Source organism: Eubalaena glacialis, chromosome 8 (assembly GCF_028564815.1).
Source record: "Eubalaena glacialis isolate mEubGla1 chromosome 8, mEubGla1.1.hap2.+ XY, whole genome shotgun sequence".
NCBI lineage: Eukaryota > Metazoa > Chordata > Mammalia > Artiodactyla > Balaenidae > Eubalaena > Eubalaena glacialis.
The window spans coordinates 51,640,186-51,665,876 of record NC_083723.1 but is presented as its reverse complement, the minus strand read 5'-3'; the positions used below and the strand labels follow the sequence as shown (position 1 = coordinate 51,665,876).

The window sequence follows — 25,691 nt, the reverse complement described above, 5'->3', positions numbered from 1 at the left end:
TTTCTGTATGAAAATTAGGTTTTTAAAAGCAATATTATCATGTTATCATGGAAATCTGTTTTAATAGAAAATAGATATAACTAGAATAATCTAATCTATAATCTAAATTTAAAATGCTAAATTTTGATATTCTCAAAATTTCCCTTGAAATTAGTTTTCACTGACATAAAGCAAACTTATTATTCATAATAGTTCTTAGAAAACAATTATGAACATAGTATGCAAAATAAGATGAGTCACAAGTTTATTCTACAATTTTTCTAGAATAGGTATTCAATTCTGTAGAAAAATGCAAACATCACCTTTATTAATATTTACATTTCATTCTGTAAACATTGGCAAAACCTCACCTCCAAAACTAAGAATTTTTATACATATTTATAAAAATTTCAATATGATCTTCATTGCTTCTGAAAGGTATTTATTTTTTTAAATCTAAAAACCAGAAAATGTAGAAGTTGAAGGGGAAGAGTAAAACACTGATAACAGATTTGAATTTTCCTCTTCCCAAATATCTAAAACATCACATATACCACTGTTTTCGGTGTAGCTTGTGAAACCCAAAAATTCTGACTTTTCTTCACTGGTTTGAAATAAGTCCAGTAGAGACTGTACTGATGAGTTACAAATTCTGTTTTCTTCTTGTATAGTAAGAAATTCAGTTCTTTTCTTATATAACTCCACATTTGGTTCCAGATTTTCTTTTTTATTTCTTCCTAATAGTATTTTCACTTTCCGATGGATTTTACCAGAAGGTAAACTATCCATATTCTTGATGTCACATGGGTTGGGTTCCTCAGGAGGGCTTTGGGATGGAGCCTTTGCCTGAATTGTTAGGTGCTCCTGTGAACTGTTTATTGCTAACAGATCAGAATCATGATGAAATACTGAATGAAGGTCCTTTTCCTTCATATCCTTTGCTGGAAAAAGCACAGTATCTGACTTTTGTTTTGGCTGAGATGCACTATTATCCGTACTGAAATGAGAAACTTGTACAGATGCCTGTTGCCTACGTGGACAGTGATCCACCCTTACTTCTAAGTCATTTTCATTTATAATTAATTTATGTTCAGGAACATCAAGAATGCATTCCTGTTTATTTTTATGTGGAGATAGAGATATAAAATTTAGAGATATAAAATTTTCTTTTATGTCATTTTCAGCTGGATTTAACATGGAACATTTATTAGATGTTTTATCATCGTGTCCTCTTAATTCACTTGAAGGGTGTGGGATGTGTTCTGAAGTAGACATAAACTTTTGTTCAGGTTCCTGGGTTTCTTTATACAGGAAACCGTGCTCCATCACCTGTACATTTTCCCTGGAGTTTTTCTGAGAAGTATGTTGTAATTCCATCTTTTCTTTAGGTTCAGACTTTTTCAAGACATTTGCAGTAATAGGAGAAAGGGATCCAACACTGTATTTTATTCTTTAGAGGAAAAAGAAAAGAAAAAAATTGAAATTGCTATCAAAAATTCCTGAGTATTTAAAAACTAAATTAGTAAAAATCTTTAAAAACTGTTTACAAAACTTATTTAACTTAGAAAACGCTACAAAAATATAGAACTTCTAATATTTAGCCAAATTTACTTTAGATGCTTTTATTTTTTTGGCCGCGCCGCGTGGCATGCAGGATCTTAGTTCCCTGACCAGGGGTCAAACCCAGGCCCCCTGCGGTGGAAGTGGGGAGTCTTAACCAATGGACTGCCAGGGAAGTCCACTTCAGATGTTTTTAAAATAATAAAACTTTACAGATATAGCTAAAAACTCTAGTGTACCACTCCTCATCCACATTCTTCTACTTCCTCCCAGAGGTAAGCAGTATCTTGACTTTGGTATTTAAAACTACTTTGATCATATAAATCAAAGAAAGATGATAGTAAAGGGATTTGGGTCTGTTCCTAATTTTTTCACTGTCCTGAAAAATTTCTTAATTTCTATGCTTTGATTTACATTAATGTTGACTTAGCATGTGGAGAATGAGTATTGGGAAACCTAAGGCAGAAATGGATATTTATTTATATTTAAAAATAAACAATCCAATATTATAGTGAGCCAGAAACCTTATATCATTATACTTCTAAAGATGACAAGTTAGTAATCCTTAAGTTTCACACACATATTTGACCTGAAACTCTCTTCTTCATGGAGCCTCTTAATATCCTTGGGATGCTAGTTTGTATTAGACAATCCTAAACTACTTACAAAGAGAAAAAAACTTAACAGCTCACTAATTATGTTTTATGTTATACATGTCACAGATAATGAAGAGAAATATAGAATTCCACCTGCCCCTTCAAAACCAGAATGGTTCCTTTTCTATTTATTTTGTTGATAGTTTCACTTAAGACTCCTCTTGAACAAATGGAGGATATAAAATGTAAAAACACTAGTCCAACATCACTCTTCTTTAAAGTCCAGAGATGTTTAAGTGACTTGTCTATAGAGATAAAAATTGTGCAGATAATAAGATAATTAAGGAATAAACCAGTTTAAATATAAGTACTAGTTCAGAATTTTGCTGCAGAATGAGTTTTTAGGGAATTCTAAATTCTTACAGTAGCCCATATAAGTTTTAATAGTTGGAAATATGTTTCCTCTCCAAATATTAAATCAGTCATGAACAATCATTCTGAATGTTACAGAAATAAGAGGTTTAGTAACTGTTCTATCCAGATACAGCCAAAAAACTTTCTAGTTAATTTTCAGAAGCTGTAGCTTGGTATCATATTTTATAGTCTTCTTTATGCCTTAAGATTGGTCTAAAAAACAGATATAAGGACTAAACAACCTATTGAGTTACTACCAATTCTAGGGTATATTCATATGAAAGCATTTCTTTTTTAGATTTATGGGAATAATCTTAATGAGGCTCATTTTGTCAATGTACAGTTACTGTATACTGAACATCACTGTATTCACACTTTATACAGCTCGGGCCAAATCTAGTCTGCCATCTATTTTTTTAAATAAAGTTTTACTGGAATATAGCCACACCCATTCATTTACATATTGTCTGTGGCTACTTTCATTGTACAATGGCAAAGCCGAGCAGCTGCAATAGAGATCTTGTGGTTCACAAAGCCTAAAATATTAACTATATGGTTCTTTATAGAAAAAGTTTGCCAACTCCCCTTTTCGACTATGTTAAGAAGAGAGCCTTAAAAGTAATAATAAGGTAAGCATTTTTGGTGGTGGTGGAGGAGGGAGAGAGAAAAGAAGGAATCAGTTCTTAACCATATTTCTATGCTGAAAATATAATCCTTCTAAGAACAGAAAACATTGCATTTATTTTTAGTTTAATGGTTTAATATTCTTGTAAAATTTAAAACTTGCGTTGATAAATTACCTTTTATTTTTAGGCATGTCCCTTTCATAGTCCACAAAGTCAAAAACTAACTTAGATACAATGTCATCAACAACTTGATAGTGATTACTCTGTGCAAAGTTTCTGTGTTGCTCACTTAGAAGATGCTAAAATAAAACAAAAAAGTATATAAATCATAATTATATTTTAAAAGCAATAGATACTTTTTTCTAGTATTCTCACGCCCCTAAAATTAAGTATCTAATAACTACTCCAAAGAAATATCCTTTAGCAGAACTTAAAATAAGTAGAATAAAAGTAACTGCTGAGAAACCACTAAAAGTACTTTGGTTTTTAGTCTTCCATTTTTCAATCAGAAAAGTCAAGTACTAATGAATTAGTAGTTTAAGGGAACTGAAAACCAGTGAGCTCCATCAGAAAATGAAGATACAGCTGAAGAAAAACAACAGTAACATACAGCATTTAGAGTATGCTAATATTTATGAAAACACTTCTCTTTACTACTTTATTTTATCCTTATGCAATTACCACTAAGTAATAAGGTAGGGCTTATAAAATATTAAATACATGAAATGTTATGTAACATACAAGAATCCAAAACAAGAATCTAGAAGAGAGATTAAGTATAAAAAGATGAAGTACAACTAATGCTGGGAAGAATAAAAAAAATTTTGAGAATGAGGGAATAAATGATCTCAATTACCCAGTGCTTATGACTGAGTACGGAGAAGCTTTTCTCAATCTTAAGGGTGGTTAAAAACAAAAGTCAACAACTTCAGTGTATTGGGATAAAACTCAGAGGAAACTAAGTTCCTTCTGAATAGGTGGAATCTCCAGGCTAATGCTATCATTTGTCTATCAGCTGATCAGGGAATTGTAACTAGAAGCCTGTATCAAGGTGATCATGGAAGAACCTCATTTCTGTTTCCCTAGTTTCATATCATTTTAACTTTTTTTTTGGTTATCCATTTTATTTTATTATTTAACATCTTTATTTAAAAACATGGGAACACTTCAAGAGTTTGTGTGTCATCCTTGTGCAGGGGCCATGCTAATCTTCTCTGTATCGTCCCAATTTTAGTATATGTGCTGCCAAAGCAAGCACTAATTTTAACTTGCGCTGATTTGATTTGAATTCCAAAAACTAAATTCTTCACTGGTCACAAAAAATAGTGTTCTGGAATATAAACGTGTTCCTTCCTTGCTTGCAAAATTTACCATATACAAATTATGCATGCCCAGTAATGTTAAAACTAATGAGAAACAAAACATTAACTTTGTAAGTTCAGATTCTGTTTATTCATGTTCTTGGAAGGAAAAATAACTAACTGAACTAAGAAAAACAACTTCCAACTTTTGTGTAGTTCCTCTCTACCTCCACCTGACTCTTTTTATTTGTGCTTTAAGTCTTGATTTAAATGTCACTTTCTCAGTTGAGCCTTCCTTGTCCCTCATTCTACATTCAGTACTCTCATTATTTATTACCACTGCACTTCATACTTCACTTTTCATCCTACTTGCAAATAACATGTTTCATATCTATTTCCTCTGTCAGACCATAAGATGGTAAAAGGGTAGGGAATATATCTGCCTTGTTTGCTGCTTAATTTCCTGTGATCAAATTTGTTAAATGAATGCCTTGACACAGGTGGAACCGAATCACTGTGAAATCGAAGTTTCAAAAAATAAAATATTTTCTTTATTCTTAGTGACTAGGGATCATATACATGAAAAACTGTTAAAAAAAAAAAAAATTAAAAATTTAAAAATATCCATCACAGCCTCTACTTTGATTTTCCTTTCTTGTGGTTGATTTTTAGCCCCAACATCCTCTGAGCATCAAACTAGGATCCACAAAATGATATTAAGGAAAACATCCATTTTAGATTAATTTATTGCAACAGCAAAGCAGAATTTCAGGACCAATCTACAATTTAAATTTTCAAAATGATTTTTGGGAAGGGCAAATATTTCTGAGAAAGTTCAGCTTATGATTAAAAATAATTTTAAACAAACTAACTGTATTTTTCTACTTTATTATATAAGCTGAACACAAAAAACGGACACAAACTTTCAGTTATAAAACAAACTTCCAATTTAGAATCTGAAGACAGAGGTAGTTAATGAATCAGATATTTTCAAATATTTTTTCTCAACTTTCCCACCATCTTCTACCAAAACCAAGCACCAAAACAGACCGTCCTAGTATTTTAAAAATTAACAATTCAAACAATAACAGCTAATATTTAGTAAGCACAGTGCCAGGTACTGTCCAAAGTCTCATAGACAGACAGGAAGCCAGGATTCAAACTTGGGTTAGCCTGGATCCAAAGCTCTTGCTCTTTTCATCAGTTTACAAATTGTAATTGTTCCCATTTTTAAAACTTTCTCTTCATCCCATTTATATTTTCAACCATTTCTCTTTCTGCTATTTCAAAGAACTGTCTCCACTTTCTTCTCATCCTCCCATTAGTAAATCACTTGCCCATTTTTTAATTGTTAAGGCCTGAAGCATGCAGTGACCCATGACCCATCCTCTCTCCCTCCCAACATCCAATCCACTGCAAATCCTCTTGGTCCTGCCTTTACAATCATATCTGCAAACTGACTTCTACCACCATTGCTCAGTCCACCAGCATCTGTTCTTTGATCCCGTCAATCAGTTTCATTTAGCACTTTTGTATTGCTTATTTCAATATTCACAAGTCTTGTTCCCTCAACTTCTCTCAGGTCTCTACTCAAATACCACCTCATCAGTTAGGTATTCCTTGTCTAGTCTAAATAAATAGCAACACCTTCATTCCTCCTTTATTTTCTCATAGCACTGATCTAATGTTCTCTCTATATACTTCACTATTCTTTTATCCTGTGGTTAGCTCTCTCTCCTCCCCTTCCACAGAATGTAATCTTCACAAGGGTTGCGAATTGGTCGCTTTTGTTCAATGCTGTTCACCCAGAGCAGTAATTGGTACACAGCAGGTGCTCAATAAATATTTGTTGAGTGGACAAAAATGATTTTTCAATACACATTTCCCCACTTTGGGTTCTTAAAGTTCAAGATAATTCTATCAAAAAGAAGTATCTACTACTTAATAATTACCAAGTTGTAAACCACAATCAAAAGAATAAGCTAAAATTTAAACAGCAAATATTATTCATAGTTTTAGAAATATCAACCCTCTAAATACAAAATCACATTTACAGTATCGAGATCTTCGTATTTCTGCAAGCAACATTCACAATATCCCTTTTTTTTCTTCTCTTTTAACTGGAGTTGAACTGGGATTCCACCACATTTATCACCATCTGTTTGGATCCTGATAGAAATATATGGTAAAAGATTAACCACTGAACGTAAGGAGTAATTTAAAAAAATTTACAGTCCTCAACTATCAAACAGCATCTGCCATGATTTGCAGAGATTTATATAAACAAATACTTTTAGCCATTTTTCTTTTTAAGAAATTGAGAAGCAAACTGAGAATGTAACGATTATTCTGGAGAATATCTCAGATCACTGAAGAGAAACAACACATTTGAATTATTTGCAAATATTTTTAAGCTCCCCCCCACCGCCCCCATCTAAAGTGTCTAAATGTGACACACTTTAAAAAGAGATTCAGACTTTAAATCTAGTAAAGGGGCATTAAAAATATCCAGGGGAGAAAGCACAGCAGTGATTAGAAACACACACACACACACCATGGCATTAAATGAATTATTTTAAATATTTGTTTAAAAAGATAAAAAATTACTTGACGGTTAAACCAACCTTAGTTTAACCTGAGTTTGCTTTTGGGTGGTAGATGGCTTATCTACATCAAATGGACTGGAGGGCTTCTGAACAGAATAGTTTATAAAAGGCATACTGGTCAGCTGAAGATAAAATGGCCTATAAAGCCTAAAAGAATAAAAAGACAAATACATGAGAATCTTTATGATGAAAGAAAACATGTTTGAAGTCTTATATTTCAAAATCATGTAATTCATCTGGAATCTGAAACAAACAATAGGAATCAGTTAAAATTTACTATCTTAACTATTTACTATTCTTAAGTGCACAGTTCAGTTGTATTAAGTATATTCACAATGTTTTACAACTATTAACACCTGTCCATATCTAGAGCTCTTTTCATCTTTCAAAACTGAAACTTTGTATCCACGTATAAAATAAAATAAGTAACTCCCCATTCTCTCTTCCTCACCAGCCCCTGACAACCACCATTCTACCTTGTTTCCATGAATTTGACTACTCTGGGTACCTCATTAGGTGGAATCATGTAGTATTTTCCTCTTATTTCATTAAGCATAATGTCCTCAAGGTTGATCCATGTTGTGGTATGTGTCAAAATTTCATTCCTTTTTAAAGTTGAATAATATTCCATTGTATGTATATACCATATTATCCATTCATCTGTTGATCAACATCTGGGTTGCTTCTGCCTCTTGGCTATTGTGAATAGTGCTGCTATGAACATGCATGTGCAAGTGCTTCTTCTAAACCCTGTTTTCAGTTCTTTTGGATATATACTCAGAAGTGGAGTTGCTGGATCATACAGCAAGCAGTTCAAAATTTTTGAGGACTCTCCATACGGTTTTCCATAATGGTTACACCATTTTCTAATCCCACAAACTGTGCATAAGAGTTCCAATATCTCCACAACCTCACCAACACTTATTTTTTCTTTTTAAAATAGAACCCATCCTAATGGTTGTGAGGTAATAGATTTCTCATTGTGGTTTTGATTTGCATTTCTCTGATGATTAGTAATGTTGAAAATCTTTTCATATGCTTGTTGGCAATTTGGGTATGTTTGGAGCAATGTCAAGTCCTTTGCCCATTTTTTAATTGGGTCATTTGATTTTCTGTTGTTGAGTTCTTCATATTACTATCTTATTAGATATATAACTTGCAACTATCTTCTCCCATTCTGTGGTTGCCTTCTCACTGTGTTATGTCTTTTGCGCACAGAAATTTATAATTTTGATGTAGTCCAATTTAGTTCTTTTATCTTTTTGTTTCTGCTTTTAGTGTCATATCCAAGAAATTACTGCCAATTCCAAAGTCATATAGCTTCCCCCTGTGTTTTTTCCCCCGAGTTGTATAGTTTTAGGTCTCTGACTCATTTTGAGTTAATTTTATATATTGTATAAAGTAAGGGTCCAACTTCATTCTTTTGCATGTGGCTATCTAGTTTTCCCAATACTGTTTACTAAAAAGACTGTCCTTTCCCCACTTAATGTTCTTGGCATCCTTGTCAGCAATCATTTCATCATATATATAAAGATTTACTTCTGGGCTCTTTATTCTATTCCATTGGTCTATACATCTGTCTTTATGTCAGTACCAAACTGTTTTGATTACTATAGCTTTGCAGTAAGTTTTGACATTGGTAAGTGTAGACCTCCAACTTTGTTCTTCATTTTCAAAATTACTTTGGGTGCTCAGCGTCCCTTGAGATTCCATATGAATTTTAGGATGGATTTTTCTCTTTTTGTAACAAAAGTCATTGGGATTTTGATAGGGATTGCATTAAATCTGTAGATCACTTTGGGTAGTACTGACATCTTAAAATATGAAGTCTTCCAATCCATGAACATGGGCTGTCTTTCCACTTATTGATGCTTCTCTAGGCCTAATTTTATTTTTTAAAATATTTATTTATTTATTTTTATGGCTGTGTCAGGTCTTAGTCGTGGCACGTGGGCTCTTCGTTGTGGCATGCGGGCTTTCTCTTCTCTAGTTGTGGCGTGTGGGCTCCAGAGCATGTAGGCTCTGTAGTTTGCAGCACACAGGCTCTATAGTTGAGGTGCGAGGGCTTAGCTGCCCGCAGCATGTGGGATCTTAGTCCTCCGACCAGGGATTGAACCTGTGTTCCCCTGCATGGGAAGGAGGATTCTTTACCACTGGACCACCAGGGAAGTCCCTCCAGGCCTAATTTTAAATTGTACTTTTTTTCTCACAGTAGCACATTTAAAAAAAAGAAGCGTTCAACACATCTTTGTCACCTCAGTGAGCACCCAAGAGAATTAATCACACATGTCTAAGTGAGTAACTAGAATGTCAAGAGAAAGAAATCTAATTCTCCCATGCCAAATTAGTCTACTTATATCTGTAGTCTTCATTAAGATTATTCTATAGAGCTTCAGAATGAGTTTGGGAAAACTACCAAATTAGATGTTATACTCAGATTTTGTATTTCCAAGTAGTAACTAATAATTTCTTTTTTACAAATGTAGATGCAGTCTTTAAGTAGTAGTTCTAAATCATATGGTATTACCTTTAGCCAGAGAATGGTTATTTGAAATACTGAAAAATGAGTTGGTCTCATGATTGCTCTAAACTAGATTTTCAAGGAAGCATTATCTAAAACCTACTGAAACTAAATTCAGTCCTTGAGCACAAAGTAAGTAATGCTACTTTTTGAAACTGTGCCACACGCATTATTAATATCATATAAATCTAACGTAAAGGGACCTAACAGTATTAGCGGGAACAGTTTAATTAGTTAGATTTTCTCCTTTAATATTGTATTTAAATCATACAGATTGAATTTAAGATACTTACTGGCTTATATCTTCCACCTTTACAAAAGGCTTTTTGAGTCTACCTGCTTGGGAATATACAAAACATGATATTAGATGCTTACAAATCCAGAGTTTTTTTTTTTCCAAACAAAACTACTCTGGCTAAAATAATCCAACTATGTATCCATTATCCATTTCATTTCAATTTGAAGTTTTCAGCCTCAGGTAAGGTAGCCTACAATTATAAATCCATTTCCAAAATGACAGAAGTTCTGTTTATATTCTGCGATTCTTAAACTGAATGGATCTCCTAAAGGATCTATAAGCAGAATTCAGGAGGATTTTGAGCTAGAACAGGAAAAAAAATTTAACTTTTATGTTCACTAATCTCTAACTGAAATTTAACATGTCCTTCAATTTTGCATATAAGCAAAAGAATCACAGTAGTATTAGCAGTGCTTGTAATTTTTATTTATTTTATTTATTTATTTTTGGCTGTGTTGGGTCTCCCTTGCTGCACACGGGCTTTTTCTAGTTGCGGCGAGCGGGGGCTACTCTTTGTTGCGGTGCGTGGGCTTCTCATTGCGGTGGCTTCTCTTGCTGCGGAGCATGGGCCCTTGGCGTGCGGGCTTCAGTAGTTGCAGCACGCGGGCTCAGCAGTTGTGGCTCACGGGCTCTAGAGCACAGGCTTAGTAGTTGTGGCGCACAGGCTTAGTTGCTCCGCGGCATGTGGGATCTTCCTAGACCAGGGCTTGAACCCGTGTTCCCTGCATTGGCAGGTGGATTCTCAACCACTGCGACACCAGGGAGGCCCAGTGCTTGTAACTTTGATATCAGTTGAAACATATTTTCATATCATATTAGTTACTACGAATATCTCAAAGCATCATTTACACCCATCACTTCAAAACAAAATTACAGGAGCAATTATAATCACTGCTAGAGCTTTTTAATGTGTAATAAAAACAAATATATAACTATTTTATACTGAAAAATATTCTGATAACTGAATTTCAATATAATTGATTTTCTTAGTAATATAATGATAAGAAAAAATGTTTTAAAAAACATTATTCTAACAAAGGTCCATAGACTTTACCAGACTGCCATAGGGGTCAGTGTTCTAAAGAAAAAAAAAAAAGGCTAAGAACCACTGAAAAAGTCATTTAAAGGGATGGTTACATGATTTTTTAGAAGATTTTTATATGTTTTATTCTATTTTCTAAAAGCAAAACAAACACACTTAAGGAAATCAAAATACTTACTTCTTGCTTTCTGTGTGCCAATACTTACTCTTTTCCCCTAAAAAAAAATTTATATATATATATATAAACATATATATGGTGAAAACACTGGGCTTGAAAGTACAGTGAAAACAGCTACTGCAATTGCTCAATATCCTCAAGATTAAAAAATCATATAGGAAAACAACTAAATAAAGGAAGGGTGATTATTGCAGTTTCATGGGGGAAAAAAAAGAGAAAAAGCTGCTTTTCAAAATCAACTCAACCAAATAAATGAAACAAAGATCATTCAGGAATTAAAGATTTTAGCCAGTGGTATGGAACTTAGTAATACAAGCTCACTTTTACAATACCCCCAACAAATATTTTGCATTTTAGCTATAATGTCTTCACAGAAAGAAATCAACCAATAAAGAAAAGGCATGGTTAGTAAAATAATCTAAAGACAGTCATGTAAGTTATTTTTATGCCCTCATTCAGCAAAACCTTTGTGATAAACTCATCAAAGGAATTACTAAAAAATTTATTAGCCTGTCAATTCCAGTCAAGAAGGAATATATTCAATATGGTCCCTCCCCACTGATGACAATAAAAACTCTGGACAAAATTCAATAAGCAACTACTTGAGGACTAAAAGTAAACAAAAGCAGGTATATTGCAGAAGGAAGACAAAACTTGGAGAAGCTAACTTTAAGGGGGTACATTTCCCGTCCCCCTCTCCCCCTTTTCTCTTGCAATGTTTTCTTAAGAATGGACCTCTAGTCATGAGATTCGCAGCAATAGCAGAGCCAGTGGCGATTACTCCTATACAAACCCTATCGTTTTGGCTACAAAGAATCAGGAAAGAGGCTCCTGCCGTTCAAAGAGTACAAAGGGAATCCCTGTATTATTTCCTCTTTCTTTTTTCCCACAGTTCTGACCTGAGAGTGGGCCCCAGGTATGAAACTGCAGCTGTAAAGGTGCCACAGGCAGCCAAACTTGGAAGCAATCAAGATGTCTTTCAAAAGGTAAATGGGTAAACTGTGGCACATCCAGATGATGGACTATTCATCGATAAAAAGAAATGAGCTATCAAGTGACGAAAAGATATGGAGGAACTCTGAATGCCTATTACTAACTGAAGAAGCCAATCTGAAAAGGCTACATACTGTATGATTCCAACTATATGGTATTCTGGAAAAAGTAGAACTATGATGACAGTAAAATGATCAGTCTTGCCAGCAAATATTCTTAACTGGCAACTACAGCATCCTTCCAAAATACCTATCCAACCAGGTTACTCTCCTATTAATTATCTCTCAATAATGTTCCAAACCCTTCAAGATAAAATCTAACTCCTTTATAGAGCGTGCAAGGTCCATCTGATCTTGCTAGTTTTTCTAGCTTCATTTCCTGTCACTTTCCCACTCAAAGATCAGGTTGTATTATACTGCAGAAAATTTCCAAAACATGCCATCCTACTTATGGCTTCATGTCTTTATATGCATTCTTCTATAATATTTATTTACCTTTTAGGTTCATTTAGGGATTAGGTGAAGAAACAGTGGACCACACAAGAATGTTCTGAGATATGAGAACTATAAGAAAGCAAAGGGACGAGAGAAGTTCCAGAGGAAAGTAAGTTCAAGGAGGAAGTGAACAATAGCTGAGAGAACCAATATGACTGGTTTTAAAAAGTGTATACTTGATTTGCCAACTTGGTCAGTAGTTTTATACCTCATAGGTTGAAGAGTGAATGGGAAGTGTAAAAGTGGAAATGTGAGATGTCTGGATGATATAAAGACTGAATAGTCGGTAGGGACGAGAGGTCAAGGAAGGATTTATTGTATTTGTTTTAAAGCAGAGGTCCCTAACCTTTTTGGCACCAGGGACCGGTTTCATGGAAGACAATCTTTCCACAGGGGTGGGGTGGGGGGCTGTCAGTTCAGACGCTAATGTGAGCGATGGGGAGCGGCAGATGAAGCTTCGCTTGCTCGCCTGCTGCTCACCTCCTGCTCTGCGGCCTGGTTCCTAACAGGACCCGTGTTTTAAAGGATAGAAGAGGCTTGATTCTATTTAGAGGGTTTGAGGAGGAAGCTAGTAAAAAGGGAAGAAACTGAAGATATGGAACATTAGGTCTAACATGACAATGCCCAATGCACTTGTTTAACAAATATTTTGTGGTCAGGCCACATAGTCATACTATATGACAAGATTTATAGAGCAGTTGAACAGTAAGCCTACTTCCTATTTATGTTCCCAAACGGAGTATATTATACATACCAGGAGCTTCTCATGTAATATGTTAATTGTGCTGTTTTCCTTCAGAATGAACAAAAGTATGTTTTCTTGGTTGCAGCAGCAACCAAAGAAGAAAACAAAACTATGCCACCATCCCTGGAACAACTTTTACCTCATGAGTAAATCCTAAAGTAAAATGATATGCAAGAATTTATTCAAATAACAGAAACATGCATATATAGCACACAGGATTACCCCTAGGATATTCTGGCAGTAATATTTTCCACTTGGCAAAAAAATTTATAGATACATAAATAAAAACCAAGCTTACCATTTTCTTTAATTAGTTTAAAAATTAAGGAAAATAACATACCCCATCTCTTACAGAAGTACTTGATTTCTTGAGTGAATACAATTCTTTTTTCTTTTGTTCAATGTAGTTTCTAATGTCTTTATTAAAAGAAAGAAGGGTTTAAGATTAGCATTTTTACCTTTGGAGTTAAATGCTGCTATTTTCTTATAATTGTAAATTTAGATGAAAGAATTACCCTTACAGGTATCTCTTGCTATCAGAATTCTATCTAAAATTAGGAATGAAGAGACAGACACTTACAACAAATATTGTCAAAAGCAATAATAAAATACTTACCATCAATATGAAGAATTTTTACTCCCCATGATAAGGCATTTGATAATATACTGTTTGAAGGAATAAAATCCTGTTAAAAAAAAAGTTTGATAGTTTTTTCTAGGAAATTACTATTTTAAATGAGCTAAATTAAAAATATTATCTGAAGCTTAATGTCACTGGGATGGTTATTCAGAACAGACCCTAAACAGTTACAATAGCCGTGAGGACATCAGTTTTTTTCTTCTGAAATTTCTAAAACCATTTCTGTTTAATACATTCCCATATTCTTGACAATTAATGTACCCTGTAGCCTTACAGTTAATAGTTTCAAGAAATTATCTCTTTCAAAGACACAAAAATGCCACAGGCTTCAGAAGTGTCCAGTAATATTTTAAAAGGCCACAAGATGGAGGCGTTTCTTCATGAAAAGCAGATTCTGTTCTTTATGAGATACATGCTGATATTTACGCTTTTCCTATTAAAAATGAGGAAAAGATTTCAAGAACATCTCTATTTTACACTTCAGTTTTTAGTCATAGAATATACACTGTGAATTTTTAAAATTCCTACTTACATGGTCCTTGATAGCTTTTTCAACCAATAATTTTCCTCTGCTCAAACACACCTATAAAAAGACCAGAGAACAATAGTCATAACATAGTGCCTCATTGGAAAAAATTTTAAAAAGATAAAATAGCTAAAGCAAGTAGATAAAATTTAAAGATGAATTTTAATATAAATATGAAATTTAAAATACATAAAGTTTATTTGTACAAGTCTTAATGACCATCAACATAATAAATGTACAGTAAAAAGTGATTTCCTTAGGGTCTCTGTTTGTAATAAGATCTCCTATTAAAAAGTTTGTTTCTTCTTTTTTTGGTAGAGCCTAAACTCAGCTTAATGAGACCCAAGGTCATTTCTGTAGTAAATGTTATTCAACATGAAAAATAAAATAGGTTGATCTGAAACTCTATAATTAAATAGTTTACATTTTAATTTCCTATTTAACCAAAGATCTAAGGATATGAGTAAACCGTATATATACTGTTTTTACATATTTCACTTTTACGTATTTCACTTTTTAAACAAAACACTGGGAAAAGCAGTTGAAATGCTAATAGCAGCAATTAATTTGGAACTAGTCACTGGTGTACAACCTTGTTCCTCCAAAAAAGCATTAACTGAAAGAATGTATGAGGCTTCCTTGGTCTCTTCTTCTTTGACTTTTTTTCTTCTTTGTATTTGTCTCTTTTTTTTCAAGAGGTATCTTTTATGTAACAATCATTTATTTTACCTGTTCTCCCCCGCTCCCATTTTTCCCTGCTTTCCAAACGGCTGGAGTAGATAAGTTGGGGAGGATATTTTTTAAATTTATTTTAAAATTTATTTATTTATTATTTATTTTTGGCTGCATTCGGTCTTTGTTGCGTTGCGCGGGCTTCTCACTGCGGTGGCTTCTCTTGTTGCAGAGCACGGGCTCTAGGCGCGCGGGCTCAGTAGTGTGGCTCGCGGGCTCTAGAGTGCAGGCTCAGTAGTTGTGGCGCATGGGCGTAGTTGCTCCGTGGCATGTGGGATCTTCCTGGACCAGGGATCGAACCCGTGTCCCCTGCACTGGCAGGCGGACTCTTAACCACTGCACCACCAGGGAAGCCCCGGGGAGGATATTTTAAAATAATTAATTTCAATCTAAAAATGAGATAAACACTATTTTTCAATCTCTTCCCCTTTTCATACCCAATTAAACCAATTTAATTTATCCTTCACTGTATCTTACAACTTACTGGCAACTGAGTGGTAGGGATGTGATGTTAGTAATTCTAGAACAGTGGTTGGCAAACTTTTTCTTTAAAGGGCCAGACAGTACATGTTTATATGGCTCTGCAGGCCATACAGTCTCTGTTGCAACTATCTCATTCTGCCTTTACAGCAGTAAAGCAACCAGTCAATATGTAAATGAATGGTATGTCTCTGTTCCAATAAAACTTTACTTATGGACAGTGAAATCTGAATTTCACATAATTGCCACTTGTCGCAAAGTATTCTTTTGAATTCTTCCCCAACCACTTGAAAATGTAAAATCCATGCTTAGCTCGCAGGCTGTAAAAAACAGGCAGCAGGCTGGATTTGGCCCATGGGCCATAGTTTGCTTACCCCTGCTCTGAAACAAACAGAAGGTTTCTATTCCTTCTTTAAAAAATGATCTGCTGTCACTCTTTAGCTGTAAATTACTCTAAAAATAAAAACCATCACTAAATGCAAGGGCATATTTTAGGAATCAGTGTGTGACTACACAAGCACTATTAGGAGAAAAATCACCTTTCTATATGCAACAGCAACCTTATTAACAACTGGAAAGCCACACTTAATGTAGATATTATTCTACCTAAGTGAACTCTGCTATCAGCCCACTCTTGAAAATTATAAAATCCTATAGCCCTTCCCAGAGTCTCAAAGCATATTTCAGAGACTTACTGTATCGGGAGCCTTAAATGAACTTCCATCATGGCTCGGATGAGGTGATGTGGTTTCTGCAGTATATGCAGATTCTGGACTTGGTACAGGAGAAATTCGTCCCAAGGTTTGTGCAAATTTAGCTTCCTTTTTATTTGAAATAAGATAACTGATATCTTTGCTGAGAAATTCTTCAACGCGCTAAAGGAAAACAAAGTATTTTTAAGTAAGTCATATAAACCATCAACTGTTTCATATGCTAGACACATAGAAAATGCCAATTTGATGCATTTTAATATTCTAAATTTCTGTACTGTATTATTCTGAACCTAGAGTTCTGAGAAAGTACAATGAGAATTCTAATAACACAACAACAGCATGTAGTTTATATATCGTAATTAGTTTAATCCACATAACAACCCATAATACTAATATTATCCTTATTTTGTGGAGAAGAAAACAGAAGTTAAGTGGCTTGCCTTGAGGTTACACCAGTAGTAAGAGAATTTGAACACAGGTACTCTTTTTTTTTTAACCTTAATTTTTTTTTTTAATTGAAGTATAGTTGATTTACAGCGTTGTGTGAACATAGGTATTCTGTTTCATATCCATGTTCTAAAGCCCTACTGTCCAATAGAACTCACTGTAATGATGGAAATGTTCTTTATCAGCATTGTCCAATATGGCAGCAACTGCCACGTGACTACTGAGTACCTGAAGTGTAATTAATGTGACTGAACAACTGAATTTTAAACTGTGTTAATTTTAATTAACTTAAATGTCAATAGCCACATGTAGCGAATGGCTACAATACTGGATAGCACAATTCAAACTTAAAAAGTTATAACATCTTTCCTTAAAACTTAAACTATTAAAAGGTAGGAAACCCTTACTTTTCAGAGTATATGACTGAGACTTCCCTGGTGGCGCAGTGGTTAAGAATCCGCCTGCCAATGCAGGGGACACGGGTTCCATCCCTGTTCTGGGAAGATCGCACATGCCGCGGAGCAGCTGAGCCTGAGTGCCACAACTACCAACGCTGGGGGAGCAGCTGAGCCTGAGTGCCACAACTACCAATGCTGGGGGCCCTAGAGCCCGTGTGCCCCAACTACTGAAGCCTGAGGGCTCTCAGGCCCCCATACCGCAACTACTGAGCATGCTGCAACTACTGAAGCCCGCACGCAGCAATGAAGACCCAACGTAGCCCCCCACCCCCCAAAAAAAGTGTATGACTGTTTTGAAGAGAATTTCCCTAGTTTGAAAACCACTGCTTAAATGTCTGAATTTATAAACACATGTACCAAAGTCAATAAGTCAGTGTTGAAAATCACTGCCATCCAAAGGCAGGAAAATTAAGTAGAAAAAATACTATTAATCATTAACTATTTGCATAAATGAGAGACTCAAACTATTTTAAGCAGCTGTATCTAATTTCTATAGGGTCTCACAACATAAATGAAGATAATAAAAAGTGAAGCAAAGTATGTAACGAGTTAATTTCATCTAAGCATTAAGCACAATTTGTTGCTAAGACCAGCAGCTGCCTTGGTTAAATGCAAATCACTACTTCCTTTTTTTCTGAGTAACATTTTCATCCACCAGTAAATAAAGTACATTTATATATTCTAAGGATGACATACTCAAATGCCTACAAGGGCCAGCAAGAATACAAATGAACGATTACACGTCAAATACTCTTTTCATCTTTGTAAATATGTGGCCCCAGCACTGCCAGAGCTTCCAGTTTTTCAAGAGAAGCCCAATCTCCCACCCATTAAAAAAAAAAAAATTATCAAGATGAAAAAAAAAATTAATTACATGGGACTGAGTGAATTGATGAGGATGATTATAATTTTTGTGACTTTCTGTTTGAATTATTAAAAAAAAAAAATCTCAAGGACTCAGAGGCAAAGAATATACAAATCAATTTTCACTGCAAAGTAAAGGAGCTGTTACAGTGGAGGATTACTGGACTGAATGTCAATATTATGACATAGTATGAGTGTGTTTCGTGTTTGGTAATTGCAATCATTGTTGCTTTTGTTGTGGTCATCCATTTACAATGCTTGGTGTCAGTCTATTTATCTCTTGTAAAAATAAAATACAGTGTGTGTGTGTGTGTGTGTGTGTGTGAAAATAAATAAAAATAAAAAATAAAAAAAAAAATAAAAAGAAAGCCAATTAGTTGATGGCTTGAGTAGAACAAAAGGCTGACCTCTTGTGAGAAAGAGGAATTTCTACAGCAGACTGCTGCAGAATTTCTGCAGCAGGAATTTCTGCAGCAGACTGCATTTGGACTTGAATTGAATGTTTTTCCTGAGTCTCCAGCCTGCTGGCCTCCCCTATTAGATTTTGAATTTGCCAAGCATCCCCAGCTGTGTGAGCCAACTCTTTAGAATAAATCTCTTTCTACATATTAAAAAAAAAAAAATTGTGATAAAATACGTAACATAAAATTTACCATTTAAACCATTTTTGAGTGTACAATTCAGTGGTATTAAGTATATTCACAATGTTGTATAACCTTCCCCACTATCCATTTCCAGAAGTTTTTCATCATTCTAAGCTGAAACTGTACCCATTAAAAAATAACTCCCCATTTTCCCCTCTTGCCAGCCCCCTTTTTCTTTTTTTTTTAAGTAAATTTATTTATTTGTTTATTTTTGGCTGCGTTGGGTCTTAGGTGCTGTGCACGGGCTTTCTCTAGTTGTGGCGAGCGGGGGCTACTCTTTGTTGCGGTACGCGGGCTTCTCATTGCGGTGGCTTCTCTTGTTGCAGAGCCCGGGGCCTAGGGTGCACAGTCTTCAGTAGTTGTGGCACACAGGCTCAGTAGTTGTGGCTCGCAGGCTCTAGAGTGCAGGCTTAGTAGTTGTGGCGCACGGGCTTAGTTGCTCTGCGGCACATGGGATCTTCCCGGACCAGGGCTTGAACCCGTGTCCCTTGCATTGGCAGGTAGATTCTTAACCACTGTACTACCAGGGAAGTCCCTTGCCAGCCCCTTTTAATCCTTACTTTCTGTTTCTATGGATTTGATAATTCTAGGTACTTCATATATGTGGAATCCTGTATTTGTCCTTTTGTGTCTGGTTTATTTCATTTAGCACAATGTTTTCAAGGTTCACTCATGATGTAGCATGGATCAGAATTCCACTCCTTTTCAAGGCTGAGTAATATTCTATTGTATGTATAAACCACGTTTTGTTTATCCATTCATCTGCTGATTAACATCTGGGTTGTTTCCACCTTTTGGTTATTGTGAATAATGCTGCTATGAACATGGGTATACAAGTGTCTCTTCAAGACCCTGCTTTCAATTCTTTTGGGTATATACCCAGAAGTGGAATTGCTTGATCATATGGTAATTCCATTTTTAATTTTTTGAGGAAACAACATAATGTTTTCCATAGCAGTTGCACCATTTTACAATCTCACCAACAGTTCACAAGGGTTCCAGTTTCTCTACATCCTCACCAACACCTATGTTGATAGTGGCCATCCTAACGGATGTCAGATGGTACCTCACTGTGTGTTTTTTTTAAATTGAAATATAGTTAATTTACAATGTTGTGTTAGTGTCTGGTGTACAGCAAAGTGATTCAGTTATACATACATATTCTTTTTCATATTCTTTTCCATTATAGTTTATTACAAGATATGGAATATAGTGCCCTATACTATACAGTAGGACCTTGTTTACCTATTTTGTATGTAGTAGCTTCTATCTGCTCATCTCTAACTCCTAATTTACATCCCCCCCCCCTTTGGTGACCATAAGTTGGTTTTCTATGTCTGTCTCACTGTTTTTGATTTGTATTTCCCAGTGATTAGTGATGTTGCACACCTTCTCATGTGCTTACTAGCCATCTGTATATATCTTCTTTGGAGAAATGTCTATTCAAGTCCTTTGCTCATTTTTCAATCGGGTTGTTTTTTGTTGAGTTGTAGGAGTTCTTTATATTCTAGATATTAATCCCGTATCAGATATATGATTTGCAAATATTTTTTTCTCTCATTATGTGGGTTGTCTTTTCACCCTCTCGATAGTGTCCTTTGATGCACAAAATCCTCTCATTTCTATTAAGTCCAATTTATCTATTTTTTCATTTGTTGTCTGTGCTTTTGGTGTCATGGTCAAGGACTCAATGCCAAATCTAACGTCATGAAGATTCTCCCCAATACTTTCCTCTATGGGTTTTAGCTCTTACATTTTAGATCTTGATCCATTTTTAATTAATTGTAGCACATAATGTACAGTTAAGGGTACAACTTCATTCTTTTGCATGTTGATATTCAGTTTTCCTAGCATCAGTTGTTGAAAAGATTATCCTTTCCCCACTGAATGGTCTTGGTGCCCCTGTTGAAAATCAACTGACTATATGAGAGGATTTCTGGGATCTCTCTTCTATTGCATTGGTCTATATGTTTGTCCTTATGCTAATATGACACATTTCCCTTGGTTTTCCATTTCCTGTACCTTGAGTTATAAGTCTTTAGTAATGAACAAATATCTTTTACAATCTGGTCCCAGTGTAACACTGTTTCTTGCCATATCCCCCATCTAAATCCCAAGCTCAAGTCATACTCTAGTATTAGCAGTTGCTCAAACAAACCACACAGACCTATATTTTAAATATGTTCTTTCCTCTATTTAGTTTGTTCATTTTACCTGGTATATTCCTACTAGGCTTTCAGGACTCAGCTCAAATTTTATTGCTGCTATAAATCCAAAAGGCAGAGTTAATATTTCCATTTCTGTATTCTAATGGCAATTTCTACATAACTTCCGTTAAAGCACTGACAATGCTATACTGTAATTTATTTATTTAGGTGCCTGATGTTCCCATAGACTGAGAATTCCTAGAGGATTAGACTACATCTTATTTTTGCATTCCCCAGCATCTAAAATAGTGCTAGCATATGGGAGACACTGGTGGAATAATTTCTGAATGAATTACCATATGCCCAAATCATAACCATTCTTCAAAGCTGAGTTCAAGTTGTGTCTGTACAATGGCCTCCAAGATTCCTTAGTTGGAAGTAATCTTTCCCTCATAACATTCTATATTACAATTAATTGTACCAATGCCATCTCTGCTTAGATTAGAAATTGAGGTGGGATGGACATCAGATTCATTTTTGAATCTACCAAAATACTTAATACTGTGTCCTGTACTGTTGACTTAGTTTTATCATGGCCTTTAATTTATTAGCTACTGTGGAATCTAGGTCTTTAAAAGAGTAAACTCAAAACTTATTTTCTGATGACTCAAGGTCACACTGAACATCAAAAACAAGTCATTCTGTCCTCAAGTTCATGAGGACAGAACTATGCCAAGGTATCTGACCCTACATCTCTTTTCTTCTCCAGCTGTCTTATTTTAGCCCACACTGTTTAGATATGGGCCTAAGCATGGTTGGTTTTGCAACAGCAACCTTTCTTGCCACTATTAGAGATATTCCCCCATCATGTCAGCACTTCACTGATGTGCTCTCAGTGGTTGAATTTTCAGAAGTGTACTCTCCAAATAAAAGGTGTATTTAGATGTTTTCATTCAGACTGGAGAAAACAAATGCATAAAATGGACAGTTTAAAAAAAGACGACACTGTTAATAACCTGAGGCAAAACAAATTACAAATGGTTAAAGGATCTAAGTAATCCTAAAAATTAAGTAATAAGCACAGTCCTTTCGAGGAAGATCTATCAATATTTAACTACACATTTCTTAAAGTTGAATCTTAAAACTTAAATTAGTGTGTGGAAATCAAAGTTCCTTTATAGCTCCCATACGAGATCTTCGTAACAGTCTTTTTCAGTGATAGAAATAGTACTGTGCTAGAGACAGAAATCATGACATCATGAATTACTGGAAAGATAGTGTGGGGGGAGATGAGAATTTGATAAAAAAAAATCTTAGAAGAAATTAAAGAATAAAGTCAATAAATCAAATTCAGTTGAAAATCCACAGCTTTGGGGAAAAATTTGGAAACTTATGACATTAATATGCTCCTCATTTCATTGACCTACTTCAAACCATTTTAGGATAAAAATTTGAAGTGTATAAAACCAACTTTCAGCTCTCTCTCAGCTATTATCTAACACATAAGTGAATTCAAAATTTGTTTCTTGCAAGTGCCTCAGGAACTGCTATGGGGATGACAGGAGAGAGAAAAAGGGGGTAGGGCAGGCAGTCCCTGCACTAGCTTCTATACTGCTGTTTCAGCTACAGCAATTCCCTTTTTATTGGCTTTACACATTGGACTTCTGAACATGATTTTGTTTGAAGGGTTCCACTGCTAAAAACACAAATCTAAAATTAATGATTTAGATTAGAAGGGTTAATGAGTTTTTCCATCATATTTAAGAAAGCTCTCAAACCGTATCAGATAGCTACTTTGTAGCCACTGATTACTAGAGGAACAGAATGGTGCAGTAGCATGTGAGTCCAGGTATTAGGCTGATTCTACCCTGGGTCAGTCACTTACTTCTCTGGACACTTAAGTACTTAATTTTTAAAATAAGGGATCTTTACTCAATGATGGCAGGTTATAAAACATGACCTTTAGGAATGCAGTCATATGGTCATTATGGTACATGCTACTACTATGACAAATGTGTGACAATGTTTTATTTTAAGAAAATGAAAATAGCAAAAAAGTAGAATAGCTTTTCAAAGACAGTTAAGTAAAATATCGTATCAATAAACGATTCCAAAAAACTTGTTACCTGTTCTGCAAATTTCTATTCTAGTAATGGCAGGATTTGTTCATATTATTCAAAAAATGTTAACCATGACAAACTCAAAGTGCAGCAGAAATCTTTGAAACAGGAATAATCAGGAAATAAATTAATAAAATCTTAACCTTGCTAAAATTTACCCAGTATTACTCTTAATCCTAAGAAAATCTTAGAATTTTACCCAAATTTTCTAATTTCCTAATCATTTACTCAATGTATAAGGTAGGAAAGAAGCACGTTTTCCATATTTATAATCCAAAATCGTTCCTTAATGACATTCATTCTGTTGACACTGTATCAGTCAAGAGAAATTTTAACTCTTTGTGGTTTGAACATGTTTTCCTTGTTCTGTAAATAACATCTTATTTTTATGTAGCTTCCCAATAATCATAATCAAGGAGTTCCTGCCATCTGGAGGACATCCCAACATTAAAACGAGAAGGCAATCAGCAGTTCCTCCAGGACAAGGGAGTCTCATTTCTCACACTTGTGAACTTCACACCAGACTAATAATCACAGAAACCTGAAAGTTTTGTCAGCCTACAAAAGGTTAAAACAAATGACTGCTCATTAACGATAAACAGCTGATAAAAATTTTAAGCTTGGTGCTTATAAAAGTTTTTTCCAAAAGGAAAATTATAAATGATTACAAATTAGAAAGTTTTCCTTTTTTGTTACAGTGTATGGTTTTGACTTACCCCTCCCAGATCCTTAATGTCCTTTTGCAGTTTTTCAGATATGGTGACAGAAGGTAAGTCAATGTAAAATACTTTACCCCAGAGTGGCTTATATTTGGATTTTTCTGGTTTGTTATCAGTTTTCAGAGATTTCAAAGACGGTCGGTTTTTTTCATTTTTGACTTGGATTCCACCTATTGTTTAAAAAATTTAGAATTAGATCATGTTTTACGCAGACAGAAAATTTCTACTGTTTTAAAAATATTTGTTTATATGATAATATCACAGAGAGAAAAATCTTTATAATCCTACTAATTTAGCAGTCATTAACATTTTAATATATTTCTTTGTAGTATCACTTAGGATAAAGGCAAAATACTTTATTTTAACAGATACTATATGTCGCAAAATGACTATTGTTCACAGTCAATAGTTGATTCTGCAGGAAATATTCATGTGTTTATTCGTGTTTTATGCATTAAGGCAGTGAACTATGTAAAACCAATTTGAAAGAGTTCTCCTAGTATGTAAGCTGCATGGAGTATTTACTCAACAAATACTCATGGAGCGTCTGCCATTCTGTTGAGCACTCACAACTGGTACTTAAAATGCTGAACATTTAACAATGCAAGAAACCTGTTACTCAGAATGACCTAGACCTCAAAGGTTCCTGACTGCTCAAGGTTCAGTTTCACATAGAGTCAGTGTATATATTAAGAAGAACTAAATGGTCCATTTGAAGAACCAAATCACCATTCATTTCATTCTTTCCTTTGAAAACATATCAGATCCAAACAGCTGCTTAAAAATTAACTTTAAGAACTCAATCTGTTCATAAGTAGGAGACCCCATATACACACTATACATATCAATATATACCCACACACACTATACATGTTAAAATGAAAAACTTACAGGCTGTAATGCTTTACCAAATAGAAGAGATTGAAAATGAAAGTTTGCTTTTGTTTCTGCCTGTAATGTTGAAAACAGCAACGGTGTGTTTGAAATACAAACACTTTACCTCAACTTCATGAGTAAGACCAAAAATCCACCCATAATCACCCAGTTTAATCAGGAAGCGAAAAGCCCCGAGCACATCTGCTTTTAAATCGAGGCTCAAGCGGCAGCCTCAAAGGGTCGCAGCATCTGTGGGAGCCCCGGTGGGTTCCCGGGTCCCGCCTTGTCTTCTAGTTTTATAACCGACGGCGCTACGAGGAATTTGCGGCCGAGGCTGGAGCGTAGAGAGCGCCAGGGGCCGGGCCGCGATCCGTTCCCTTCCTGAGGCAAAACCCTGAAGCAAGCCCTCCTTCAGGCCAGAGCAGGATGCACGTGTCAAAAGAGAAAAGAAGCAGAGATCCAGCGCGAGAACTCTGAAGAATCAATTATGGAACCAGGAGGGAAGGAAAGGATTAAAGGGACTGCAGCCGGAGGAGGGGCTTCGTACCCTGGAAATGTCCTCTGCTGTGGATCCTCATGGCTCTGGAGTTCATGGCAGCCGCCCGGCACCTACATGCTGGGTCCGGAGAGGGTGTCGCGCCGGGCGGCCGCGGAAACACAGCTCCTCGAGGCCCGTTGACCGGCCGGTAGCCTCTCCCCTTCAGCGGGCCACCACACCCACGCAGTAGAGATGCCGCGTCTGTCCCCCGGGTTTCCGGGGGCGGAATTCGGCCCCAGGGCGCCAAGGAGGAACTGGCAAAGTACAAACGAGTGGGCTGCGGCGGTTGAAGATTTGAAAACGCGTCACGCGGCCGCGGCGCCGATACGCGCGCCCCGCCCCCTCTCACGCCGCGCGCCCCGCCTCGCGCTCTCCCCCACGTGCTCGCGTCGCGTGCCCAGCCCCTTGGTGCCCGCCTCCTCGCGGTGCACATC

General features: G+C 35.6%; 1 protein-coding gene and 1 non-coding gene across 2 annotated transcripts; both read right to left on the bottom strand.

Annotated features, from left to right (window-relative positions):
• Positions 1 to 435: 435 nt before the first annotated feature.
• On the bottom strand, positions 436 to 25,529 carry DBF4 (DBF4-CDC7 kinase regulatory subunit). Its single transcript, XM_061197683.1, has 12 exons — positions 25,267 to 25,529; positions 23,841 to 24,013; positions 16,427 to 16,606; positions 14,526 to 14,576; positions 13,970 to 14,039; positions 13,694 to 13,770; positions 11,122 to 11,158; positions 9,897 to 9,942; positions 7,101 to 7,229; positions 6,531 to 6,645; positions 3,350 to 3,474; positions 436 to 1,429 (listed from the first exon to the last, which is right to left on the bottom strand). Exons 1-12 carry the CDS (start codon positions 25,310 to 25,312, stop codon positions 436 to 438), a joined length of 2,043 nt encoding a protein of 680 aa, XP_061053666.1. The 5' UTR covers positions 25,313 to 25,529.
• On the bottom strand, positions 4,327 to 4,433 carry LOC133097104 (U6 spliceosomal RNA). Its single transcript, XR_009701977.1, has one exon. It is a non-coding gene; the product is annotated as a U6 spliceosomal RNA (small nuclear RNA).
• Positions 25,530 to 25,691: the final 162 nt, after the last annotated feature.

What these genes read in the sequence shown, in the direction of transcription:
- DBF4 (XM_061197683.1), bottom strand. Translation starts at nt 25,312, where the DNA reads ATGAACTCCAGAGCCATGAGGATCCACAGCAGAGGACATTTCCAGG. An exon ending in CAGCAGAGGACATTTCCAGG is followed by an intron (nt 24,014 to 25,266) that starts GTACGAAGCCCC and finishes TTTAAACAATAG; the next exon opens with GTGGAATCCAAGTCAAAAAT. An exon ending in CATTTAAGGCTCCCGATACA is followed by an intron (nt 14,577 to 16,426) that starts GTAAGTCTCTGA and finishes GTCTTTTTATAG; the next exon opens with GTGTGTTTGAGCAGAGGAAA.